Source organism: Ursus americanus, chromosome 2 (assembly GCF_024610735.1).
Source record: "Ursus americanus isolate L20-20 chromosome 2, mUrsAme1.1.p, whole genome shotgun sequence".
Taxonomy (NCBI): Eukaryota; Metazoa; Chordata; class Mammalia; order Carnivora; family Ursidae; genus Ursus; species Ursus americanus.
The window spans coordinates 86,045,016-86,058,328 of record NC_142128.1 but is presented as its reverse complement, the minus strand read 5'-3'; the positions used below and the strand labels follow the sequence as shown (position 1 = coordinate 86,058,328).

Below are 13,313 nucleotides of genomic sequence, written 5' to 3'. Positions count from 1 at the left end.
ATTTCCCATGCTGTCAAACAAAATTGAGATCTCCATTCCCTACAGATTTGCTGTGGATATATTTTCTGAGATCAAATTTCAGTTTCAGCAATGTTTGTCAGACTTTGATACAAATACAAAGGAAATTTCTACATTCGAAATTCAGTTATATCTAAGAACAAGGACCTTCCATCCAACTTTCAATGGGAATTGTTTAATCTGTGGTATGGCAGGCTAAAATTCAATTATCAAGAGAACATAAGAGAATTCTATAAATGCCTTCTAAGCAATGAATATGGTCAATTAAAATAATATGTTCACAAACTGATATTGGTATTTGACAGTACATATCTGCATGAAAAAAACATTTTCCAAGATGAAATACATAAGATCTCATTACAGATAAGCATTAACAGATGAACATTTGCAATCAGTTTTGTTGAGAGGAATCACTTTGACCTTCAATTAATTAAAATTTTATCCCCCCAAAAGAATTCCATTCTTCTCATTAGTAAATATAAGCTTATATTATTTAAAAAATTATAATTTTTAAAATTACCAGAAAAAAGAATTTCATCAATACACAATAGGTAATTTATTTCTACTTTGATATATAAATACCTACATAATATCCTTGATTTTGTCTCATGGTCTCCAAAATCCAAAATACTTACTATCTTGCCCTTTATAAAAAATGTTCGCCAAGTCCAAGATAATTAATACAAATTCAAGCCACCATTTTGAAATCTTAAGGAAGAGCATTTTATTCAGATTTAAAATTTTAATTTTGTTTTGAGGCTACTTATGTCATATGTTAATCTAAAAAAGCATATCAAACTTATGGTTCAAGTCGCCTACAACAGCTGGCAATTAGTTAGATGGTACATTAACGAAAGCAAGAACATAGGTTCAAATAAGTCCCTACTCTCCATGATTGTTTTACAAAGGCAAGTTATTTGCACTGTAAAAGAGCTATTTAAAAAATGTGCACTTATGAAATTGAGAAAAATTACTCAAAGAACATTTCTGATTGACATCAGAACAACATACCATCTACTGCTTAAATTTGCTAAACAAATAAATGTCACTTCCTATTTCCGTTTAATTCATATACACTTTTCTGGGACCTTACTTCTGTTTGAGGGAGGTTGTTACAGAGAAAGGTTATGAACACCCTGCACATTAAAATGCACCGACCGCATATACTCAAAGACTTTTGTACACTTTGGGGAGGCTCTCAGACTTCCTAAACTCAAACATGAACCTCAGGTTAAAAATCTTTGCTTCAGAACTAATAGCTGTCAGTTGATACAATCTCCCATAGGATATTAAAAGCTTTTTTATTTCCATCCTTCTTTCACATCTTTCCCCTCCCCTTCTCCCCCCTCCATCTCTTATTTTTTCACTCTTATTTTGTCTCCATTTCTTTCCTTATTCAAGCACAGTTTGCATTTCTGCCTTTCAAGTGCATCCCCTGTTTTGTCCTCATGTTACTATGTAAATAAGAAAAACGAATCAACTGTGGTGTGAAACACATTCTCAATCTGAAATCTACAGAAATATTCCTCACAGCCCAAATATGGCATCTGTTTCATTCATTCTTAGGAATAAAAACATTTTCATAAGTGAAATAAAATAAGCTTAAGATTACCCACTTGGAAGTACAGACAAGCTTGCTAGAAAGGAAATGTATTATTTCCTGAATTATAATACTCAAAACTTCACAATGTTATAATGCCTTTCATCTCAGCCAATCCTAGAAAATTTAATCACTATAGATCCCTCTCTTCTGGGTGCCTCAGGGCATCATACAGAATGAACAAGAGGATCTGAAATAAAAGAACCCTGGTCCTATGGAAATAGGTGTCTTACTGAATCACAAAAATGTGTTTATCATGTACCCTGGCAACAATACAACAATGTAGAGAAGACTACTCAAGGCTTAGGGGAAAATTTGCACTTATTATTTAAATGTCTGTTCTGGTAGGAGGCCAATGGTAGCAATAATACTTTTGTTTAACTTGGATTCATGATCGCCAATCTTTCAGTAATGTTACTCTTTTTTGGAGGGCATGTCTTTTCATGACTAAATTCTTCCAAGGCTTCTATTTATAGATAGAAATGATTTAAAAGCATGCATTAAATAAAATCTCTTTGATTCCAGAGAGCTATTCAAACTTTATATAAAGACACTGACATTAAAGGAGGGAAATTTCAAATCCAGTGAACTTATATAGAAATCAAGCTAGTAAGACAATACAATCACCAAGTAAATAATGAAAAATGAATAACATTTACTAAACTCTTATTATAAGCCAGGTAACCCAGTAAGGTATCTAGCTTTTGATCCTCACAATAACACTATTAAGTAGGTGCTATTACTATTACGATTTTACAGATGAGGAAACTGAAGATCAGAGGGTTGGGCAATGTGTCCAAAGTCACAAAGCTAGTGAGTGACAGAAGCTGGATCTCAACTCGTCTACCTGTCTCAGAAGCACAAGTTCTTATTAATGACTAGACCAGTGTTGTCCAATAGAAATATAACGCTACACTACAACAAAAACCTATGATGTACTATATGCTGGCTAACTATACATAATAAAAAAATAAATAAATAAAAATTTAAAAAATTGTTTAAAAACCCATAAAATTAAAAAAAAGAAATATAATGCTAACCATATATATAATACAAGTTTTTCTAGTAGACAAATTAAAAAAATCTGAAAATAAACAGAGGAGATTAGTTTTCATTACATATTTTATTTAGCCCAGTATATACAAAATATCATCATTTCAGGCATAATCAATGTAAAATTATTAATTAGATATCTGACATTATATTTCCATATTAAGTGTTTAATATCTGGTCTATATTTTATACTTACAGCTTGTGTCAATTTGGACTAGCCACATTTCCAGTGCTCAACAGGCTCCTGTGGCTGGGTGGTCTCCGTACTGGACAGTGTATCACTAGACCATTCATTCATTTAGCAAACATTTCATGAGAGCTACTGTGTATCAAAGTAGGGAACCAGCCAAACAAGGCCCTGCTCTTGTGAGGTTTAGCTTCCTTGGAGACAAATAGCAAATAGGTAAATAAGCCCAAAATTAAGGAATAATTTATCAGACAGTGATATGTGTTATGAAGAAAATAAACTCGGACAATGTAATAGTGACTGGGTGACTGCTTGGATTGGGAAGATCCTGTAAAGAGGTGAGATTCCTGCAGTATCTAAAATTTCTTGAGTGTCATACACTATGGAGGAACAGAAATTAGTGCAGTAAGTAGAACCACAATAAGCATGACTGTTCCTTTCTATCAGGGAATTCTTTGTGCCTGCAAAGTAATGTTCATGTGCCGTCCTATAACTCTTAGTGTTAAAAAAACCAACCAAACAAATGAACAACTTACTTTGGAATTCACCTTTTAGTGAAATGAGGGCTAAGTCCCCTGGTGGGGACTTATCTGGGAGAGAATAGCAGCACAAACAGAAAGCATTTAAAATATCACCATGTGGTCAGAATAAAAGCCAAGATGGTATGAAAAGAGAACAACTGAATGGTCTGCATGCCACTGCCTTCATTCAATTAATGCATCTCAACTCTTTTTAGAGGTTTTTTTTTTTCCTTTGAACCCTTTTAAGGATATAGACATTTGGTTTATCAGATACTAATCAAATAGGAAATACCTGCCCTCTTGAGTGACATCAACGGAAAATCACTAGAACTCTCAAAGAAATCCTTACTTCATGACGAAATGCATTAAAACGGGATCCAATGTTCTAGTCTAAAACACAGAAGATAGGCTCTTTCTTCTAAAGTAAGTAGCTTTCCAAATTATTCAGCATTGAATAAAAGAACAGATAATGTTAAACCCTTCTTTTCCTTTTTTTTTTTAAGAGAGAAAGAGAGAGAGTGAGAGGGCACACATACATACAATCTCACGACCCTGAGATCATGACTTGAGCTAAAATCAAGAATTGGACGCTTAAGCAAATGAGCCACCCAGGTGCCCCCCTTCTTTTCAATTTATAATGAGAACTGATTATTAAAAAAAAGCATAAAAAAATCACACTTACTATAGACAGTCAGTTTTATGTCCTTGGCTTGTTTGCCAGCTGCATTGGACGCAGCACACTGGTAGCGCCCCTTGTCATTTCTTCGTGCATTCTTTAAATGCAAAACTTGTCCGCTGTCTAGAAGTTCAATGTTAGGATCCTCTAAAAATAAAGGCCTAGAAAAAATAAATTTTATTCTGTGAGTCCATCTTTATTTTCCTATGTTTCCTCTCTTATTGATCACAACAAAAATCATTAAGTCATATGAGCTTAAAAATAGGAATCAAAGGTATTTTTTTCTGTATGAATCAAAAAAGAAATGCAGTGATGTGATTAGTACTCCTACTCAGAAAAATGGAATTATTAAAGCACTTTACTAATGCAAGTTAGATAATTTTTACTTTGAGATGGAAAGTTCCTTCATGTCAAACGTAATTGCTGAATATTAATAGAAACCTGGTGGTGTCATTATTTGTTTCAGACTTCCTCCTCCTTATTTTCCTCCTTCTTTTCTTGTTTGCATAGCCAAAAATTCTACCATCATTTAGTAAAGTAAAACTAAGAGTCCAGGAGTGTGAGGCAAAGCAATATTATTTTTAAACTGCTATCATTATAAAACCTGGAAAAGTATTCACAATAGAATGAATAGTTACTACTTACTGAAGGCAATGATCGTGTCCAATAGAAATATAACGCTTTTCTAAAAAGTAGATATTGTAACAAATATGAATGCTTTCATATATAATCATAATACTGAAAGATATTTATGTCAAAAGCAGCTCCTCTCTGGTTGTCAAGAAAGTCTTTTTCTGCTACATGGAGTTACTTATTGACTACTGTAAAATGCTCACTTTACATAATTGGCAGCAGTTTTATTTAATGCTTGAAACTTCATGGTTATGAAAGTCTACAATATCCTAAGATTCATACCTTTAAAATCCACTGATCTTCTTTCAGGAAGACCCATAGCTAGTTTTTAAAAATTTGCAGTGACTTAGCCATGATAAATAATTAGATGCACTGCTCTATTAAAAGCAATGAGTCAGTCTACAAGATTAAATGGTAGCACATTTAATCATCTACAGTAGCACCCTTCACTATTTCTTAGTATGACACTTTGTAGGAAGTTCTCAAAAGCTAAGATAATAAAGTACCTTAGTTTAAGTCATCTTAACTGTTTAAAGGAAGCGAATATCGGATAATGTTACTCAAATTTAAGTAACTTTAAAACTTGTATTGATTGTTAATTATGCAAGTAACATAAAAATTTAAACAAACAAAAAAAGTAAGTATTATAACAAAAGGTCCTCTTGACCTATTACCCCTAATGTGAGTTTTCTCTCTAGACATCTCACCATTGTAAGTTTGGTTTGTATTCTTCCACATGTTTTTTTCTAAACATCTTCACCCTTAAATGTCTTCCCAAAAGAATCTAGTTTTTATACATAAATGGTATTGCTTTGTTGTACTTCTCTTTTCACCTGGCAATAGCTGTAGAGATATTTTTGGTACCTATAGCTTGATCTTACTCTTTTTAATTGCTGCACAGTATTTCGCAATATGACAATGCTGGGAGTTTTCTACCCATCTCCTAATGTGGGGTATTAGGCAGTTTTCACTTTTCTGCCATCACAGTGCTATAAGAAATGTTACCTACTGTGATCCAAGCCCTCCTACGGATCTGCATGAATGCTTCTCTCTTTTAAATCCTGAAAGCATATTTGCTACATTACAGCATATGGACATTCAAATTTTAATAGATATCAACAAATTGCCTTACAGAGTACTAATTTACATTCTCTGCAGCATAGTATTACATCCTGATCTCCCCTACTCTAGCCATTTGACATTGTGTGAACCTTTATGTATTTATTTATATATTTATTTGCCAAATCTGACCTATGAGAAACAAAAATCATATTAGTTTTGTTTAGATTCTCCCAATTATTGAAAGTGAGCATCTTTTTCTTTTTCCTCCAACTTTTTATTTAAATTCCAGTGAGTTAACATACAGTGTAATATTTGTTTCATGTGTAGGATTCAGTGATTCATCACTTACCTACAACACCCAGTGCTCATCATAACAAGTGCCCTCCTTAATACCCATCACCCATTTAACCCATTCCCTGCCCACCTCCCCTCCAGCAACCCTGTGTGTTCTGTATAGTTAAGAGTCAGCTTTATAGTTTGCTTCTCTTTTTTCCCCTCTATGCTCATCTGTTTTGTTTCTAAAATTCCACATATGAGTGAAGTCATATAGTATTTGTCTTTCTCTGACTCACTTATTTCGCTTAGCATAATACTCTCTAGGGCATCTTTTAATACATTTATTGCTTAACTGTAAATTTTTAAATTGCCTGTTTATATCCTCCATTCATTTTTCTATGTTGTCTTCTTTATTGATTTATTAAAAAGTTTGCATACTTTATTATACATAGTTGCATACTTTATTCTATACAATGCAAATCTCTACTCTTTGCTACTTAAGTCTTCGATGGCTGCTCTCAGAAACCATAACAATACTCAAACTGTGACCATGATGTGAAAAATAAGCTCTCACGAACAATATGAATCAGCCATACCAGCGTGGCCAAACCTCAGTAGCCCTTGAACATGAAGTCTGGGAAATACCTATTGCTCTTCTGTGATTATTCCTTTCTCTACATTTATAGAACTAGCTTAAGTATTCATCTTGTCATAAAAATTTTCTTTTTTCATAATTCAAACAGTTCCATGGAAAGGCAAAATTATCTCTGCATTTGAATCTTGCATTTTTCATTTTTTATACTTAGCCTTTGGGCAGAATATTTAGTGTACAATAAAGTGAGTTCCTCTATGTTTCTAAAATAAATTCCCAGCATTTATAAAGTCTTATAATTCATAAGAATGAAAGGTATTACAAGGCTTGAGACCAGTTTTTGAACAATATTGTTTTTCCTTCATGTTCATTTAATAATATCTATGTGTTTAAAATAATTGAAAGGGGGAAAATCCACATGCATTTACACATCTATTTCCTTTCAATTAGACCCTTGCAACAAATAGAGAAATGGTACTCACTTGCCATCCTTGAACCAGTGAATAACAGGGAAGGGGGTGCCTTTGACTTGGCATTCAAGGGTGATGTCATGGTTGAGGACAACAGAGACTTCATTTGGGGAGCTGGTACCTATTATGGTGGGTGGGACTTGAACAAAAACATTTTATCATGAAACTCTATGACTTCACAAAAAGAGTGGGGGGGGGGAAGAGCAGGTTATTATTGACTTCTACAGTATTTCAATAAGATTTTAATATTACAAATAAAATATCACACAATAATACCTTTTCATATTGCATCTGTGGACCCACCAAATGCTAAATTTAAATATAGGAACACCTTCATGAAAGATTCGCTAGCAGGACAATTACCTGCAAAACTAACTCATTTTGAGGAGTGCAAAAGGAGTTAGGAATGTAAGTGAGCAGTGAAGCTCATATAAGACAATTTATTACTGTTACACATTTTAGATAACAAATGACATCAATATTAACTTTATAATGTTCAAATTCTACATATTACAACATAGTGCTGTTTGAAGTATATTACCCTTATTTCTTTTAAAGGACCTCTATGCTATGACTGGATAGGAGACATGAAAAAAATGACTAAGCTAGTTTTTATTCTCAGAATTATCAAAATACTGAAGAGTTCTTGTACGTTTCTCTGACTTTGAAATCCTCTCCATTCATATCACTTTAAGATGTTTGATCGTCATCTTCAGAGCAATGATCAACCACCAAAGCAGTTCCTTCAGTAGAAGAAGTGTGTGATCAGATTTGTGTTTTAAGACCACATTGGCTGGGGGATGAAGAACATTTGAGTGGCAAAGAGTGGATGAAGGGGAGCAGTTCAGAGGCTACTACATTAATTCGGCTTATAAATGACGATACTTTCACAGTTAAAAATGAAAGGAAGTAGATAGTTTAACATTGGATTGGGAAGTAGACTTGACAGGATGTAGATACATTTAGGGAGTTGGGGAGGGGTAGGCGGAAAGAATGAGTGCTAGGTTCTAGCAGAAGCAAGTGGGTGGGTGGATGGACATGTTTGGCACTGTGATGGGGATCACTGAAGATGACCAGAACAGATGTTCACTGAGATCTTTCTGTCTGATATGCCACTAAGACATTCAAGTCAAGACACTGTGGAGATGATGAGGTATATATTCTTAGAGCTCAGAGAAGAAGTCTGAGCTGGAAATAAAACTTTGGGAGTCATCAGCACACAGAATTCAAAGTAAATGAATGCCAAGAGAAAAAATGCCAATGGGACTAATGATAGGAAAAGATTACTTAGTTTGTTTTTTATAGCCTGTACTTAAATATAATAAGAATAATTTTGGTAGAAAACATGCAAAGTATTTCAAGCTCTGAGAAGACTAACGAGAGGGATTATTTTTATGCTGAAGCAGCTTAAAAATGGTTATTTGAATGCAGCATCATTCCCAGACTTTATTTCCACCCCAGACTTAGAAACATATGCCCATTTGGATGAACAAATTAATGAAAAGGGAGGAAGTCATTTTATCACAAAATAAACTTTAATTACAAATATAATTTCATAAACTAAAATGATAAAACTTTAAATTTATGAGTACCATTAAAATTATCCAAATGTATTATATCCCAATTCTTCTACCCGCACTCAGAATTTTCCCCTTTTAATTAGGATCAGGGCAGAGGTGATTTAGTTGTAAGAGTGAATTAGAATGCAGGGAAAGGGGCATTTGCTACTTTTCTCCAGTTCAAGTTACAACCTAGCAGCTTCAGGTTTCGAGAGCATTAATGAGTTTTACTCTGCATCATCCTGTATAGTTACTTCCCAGAAAATTTCCTGCCCACCTAATAGGAGAAATTGACAAGAGTAGTAATTTATTATTTTATGTATAAGATAGTACTAAATATTCACAGCCATCTCTATGAAAAATAATAAATAACTTAAAATAGTCTATACCATATGATTCTGGTTAAGCAATATTAAAGACAAAAATAATGAAAGAGTGAAACAAATGACATTTCTCATCAATTTTTTTATTTCTTTGTCTTTCATAACTGTCAGCTCCATCCTATGATAAGAAATACATCTGAAAATTGTAGGTTTTTAAGACTGTTTCCCTTACCTAACACATTGATGTTAAAATCCTTCTGAGAAGTGCCTGCAATATTAACTGCTTTGCAGGAATATCTTCCTGCATCCTCTGGAGTGACTTTGAAGAGCTTTAATATCTTCCCATTGTTCACAATCTGAATAGTGCTGCTTTCAGTCACCTTCAAAGGCCAAAATGGTCAGTGTTATTTCCAATCCTAATACAAATGCATAATTAGGAATTGACGTAGGAGTTTTGTATCACTATTAATAAGAAAGTCATAGTTGAATGATTTATTTTAGAGGCAGAGGCAAGGAATTATGCATATTCTGATGTCTTCACTTACCTGGACATCATCTTTGTACCACATAAGGATGGGAGAAGGAGTACCTTCGACTTCACAAAAGAGATTTGTCAGCTGATTGACGAACACAGATACATTTGTTATTTGTTCCTTATCCTTAATTACTGGAGGAACTGCAAAAAGAGAGGAGTCATGGCTAGATAATTTTGTAATAAATATTACTTATGAAGTTTCTTTACACAGGCCTTTAGAAAGCAAATTCTAAGATATCTGATAGCTAGAAAGGCTGGCCTTAACATAAAATGAAAATCTTGACCAATATATTTATAAATAACTCTTATTAAAGTTGTACTTTAATTATCACTTCAGAGTTTTGAAGTGAGGATAAAACTTAGGATAAATTTAAGGGAGAAACTAGTTATTCCACATACCACTCAAAACGTAAACTGCTAGGGTCTTAATTAAGTCATGTGAGGGACTCACTACTTTGCTGAAGGAAGTGCATATTGCCCAGTGTCTATGGAAGCCAATATCCATGAAATTTTAAAATAAACATAACCTGTGACTGATGCAAAATGGCAAATACACAAATATTTCATTAAAGTGTTACTTATAATAACATATAATTGATAACACCTAAATGTTCATCATTAATAGATGAAGGTTAAGGAAATCATGGCATAGCCATACAGTGGGATGCTATAGGTATAAACAAGAGTTAGGAATAATGAATAATCCCCAAGATAGATTTTTAGTAAAACAGACAAGGTGTAGAGTAATGGATACAATGTTCTTCTATATATGAAACTTTTTGTACATAAAAAGAGGATAAAATATATATTCATATTTCCTTGCTACATAAAAAATATCTCTGGGAAAATATGTGCACACACACACAAACTTGATAAACTTCTTTGCTGTTAGGGAGGATAAGTATATAGCTTAGCTTAGGTCACGAGACTTCTGACTATTCCACCATTGAATTTTAAATAAACTCACAATAAAAAATTACATGAAATTTTAAATCAAACAACTGAGTAATCAATGCAATCAAATTAACAATTTCCTGTTTGATAATATTCTATTCACATTAATATTAAATAATACTACATTGAAAGACTAACTTACATATTTAAGAATTAGAAAATGTCACATATTCAATGATATGATTTTGGTATTTTATCTATGTTTACCATGGACTTTGAGGTTATATTTTTTTTCTGTGGTTCCAGCTTCATTGACTGCCACACAAATGTACTCTCCATTGTCAGAGGGTGTAACAGAAGCAATAACCAACAATGTGCCATCTTCCAAGATGGAAATACCAGGCTCTCTGCCTGTCAGCTCCCTACCATTCCGTATCCATTTGACGGTTGGTTTGGGGGTACCTAAACAAGAAATCAGAGCTTTGTGATATTTTATAATAAAATTAGGAATCATTATTAAATATAAAATACATTGAGGAAAAACAAAAATTTTGTTATGACTATAATTTGTACCCTAAGGTATTATGCTATTTTCAAGATATTTCTCCTGGCATGAAATTTCAAAGAGATTATGGTATTTAATGCCTCTAATTCCTGATCAGTCTTAAGAGACCTATGGTCTCTAGTGTAGAGTTTGAGCAAGTTGTCTTTATCAAGACTTTCAGAAGACAGTAAGCAAACCAAAGCATTTTCTTGTGTGAGTTCATGGTAATTAGTGGGAAAAAAATTATATTAATCAAATGAAGACAGTTTGGGGGTAAAAATAAATGAAAGAACAAAAAGCAAGAGATTACCACAGGAATACAATATAAAGATTGCCCAACCAAGTAGAGTCATAAGTGCAGAAGCGATAATTATATTTATATTTATAAATATATACATTTATATACTTATAATTCACACTTAAACAGGCCTGATATAGTAGAGATGAGTAACTTCAACTACTGACATCTGGTGGTTTCGTGCTGTTAAACATAGGACGATAGGAGCAATTCTTGACTTTTTATACTGAAAAGAAAATTGGGAAAGCAGAGAGGACGACTGATTTCCTAGATTTATTTATGAGTAATTGAAAGTGATGTGCTGATGAGTAGAAGTGATAAAACCATCTAGAAGTATGTAAAAGCACATATTGGAAATAGGCAAACATTAATTCTGTATTAAGAATATATTTATTTAGCAAATGATGTGTCAGGCACTAGTCTATATTTCACTTAATACCTATAAAAATAAAAAGAAAGGATATTAATGTGATTGCATGACATTGTTAATAATCTTACATTAAAGGATAATAAAAATATTGAAGTATTGGCATATAATAGAAGACAAGTATAAAAGAATGGCAGGATACATAAAATGTGTCACTAAGGCTAAACTCGAGTAAAGGACTTATGAAAGTGACTATGAAAGTTGTATTTATGAGAAAAAAATAAAACAAAAAGATTGGCCTATTTAACTGTGCTAATAGTAAAAAGCTGTCTGATGAGGAAAAGAAGGTGAACTGATGGACTACAGTTGTCTATGTTGTCAAAGAAAAAAGGGGTATAATCATTTCCTCATTTCCTCACATCCCACGCATTCCTTTATGCATTTCAATCCGACTTCTCAATGAATACTCAGAGTGAATAAATGAAAAATTACATGAACGAGCAAAAGAAGTTATATTATCTTTAACTTATTAACGGTAGAACCATCATGTACAAGATGAAATTTGTTGCACAAGGCAATGAAAATGTATGGAGCTACTATAAATGAACCTAATAATTATATCCCAGGTGAAAACGGGGAACCCAAAAGACGTGGTTTTTCAAAGTGGAAAAGGCAAATCAAAACAGCTGGGAAAAGGGAAGTCCAAGCCAGCATTGGAGTCTGGGATCCAATAGAGATCTGGTAGGATCCAGAGGCAGTGCATACTCACTGTAAATAGCTGAACTTAAACCCTTCTAAGGGTCTCTTCTCCAGGCTTTGCCTCCTCCCTCACTGCTATGGGAATAGTTACTGATAATTATTTTGATATATGAAAAGCTTGTTAAAGTTCTCTTGTGACACTGATAGAAAATAATCACTGGTGAGGGCTGCTGTGGAGAGATGCAAGATTTTGCTACAGAAACAGGAACAGCCATGAGGCCCTTCATCTGCTGTTGCCTCCAGGAACAATCCCTAAGAGGCCTTTGTGGGAGCACTGGTGGTACCAGCTGCAGGGAGTCGACAGAAAGAATACTGTCTGGACTTTGCCAGAACTGCTGTAAACGCATTTGAGTCATTGTGGATGAAAGCAAACATGAAAGAGAGGACATTCTAATCCACCTACTGGCATCCATAGTAAGGGGTGAGTGATAATGCCTCTTTCACATCCCTCTGAGGAGAGAGAATAACAGTTCCCTGCCAGGAAACATTGTGGGGTAGAAAGCCCAGAAATTCAGGGAGGTAAAAGGGGTTTGGATAAGCCTCAGAGTGCCAAGTTAGAACCTGGCTTCAGAGTTACCAGTAGAGGGAAAACCTAAGAAAAGAGGTTTTTAGAAGAGCAGTATCCAGAACAAACAGGGGGTTAGTGCTAATTCATACTTCTAAGTGAGATAAATGCAGAAAATTCTGAATAGCTCTAGCTGTCACATTTCAAAGAGTAATCCTATTAAAACTGAATGAACTAAGAAGCAACAGTAAGGAGCATGAACTACACGGGAAACATAGTAGATAAGTCAAGCTCGGAAGAACAGAATGTTTTTCCATTGAAGTAAATAAAATACCTGTGAGGGAAAAACACGTATTCAAAGAGCTGTTATTTAAAAGAGGGATTAATGCCCAAATGTTATAACAAAGACTAAAGTGGATCTTTTCATAAAGATGTTTTGGG

At 33.8% G+C, this 13,313-nt stretch overlaps 1 protein-coding gene across 3 annotated transcripts in view; it reads right to left on the bottom strand.

The window, feature by feature from the left end:
* The window catches only part of HMCN1 (hemicentin 1), a 467,939-nt gene that overhangs the window by 198,559 nt on the left and 256,067 nt on the right, over window positions 1-13,313 (bottom strand). For all 3 annotated transcript variants that reach the window (XM_087858481.1, XM_045811326.2, XM_087858478.1), the window contains exons 26-30: window positions 10,667-10,861; window positions 9,516-9,646; window positions 9,203-9,350; window positions 7,101-7,227; window positions 4,062-4,216 (exon numbers count right to left, since the gene is read on the bottom strand). In XM_087858481.1, coding sequence (XP_087714607.1) covers window positions 4,062-4,216; window positions 7,101-7,227; window positions 9,203-9,350; window positions 9,516-9,646; window positions 10,667-10,861 — 756 coding nt within the window. The remainder of the gene's footprint in view (window positions 1-4,061; window positions 4,217-7,100; window positions 7,228-9,202; window positions 9,351-9,515; window positions 9,647-10,666; window positions 10,862-13,313) is intronic.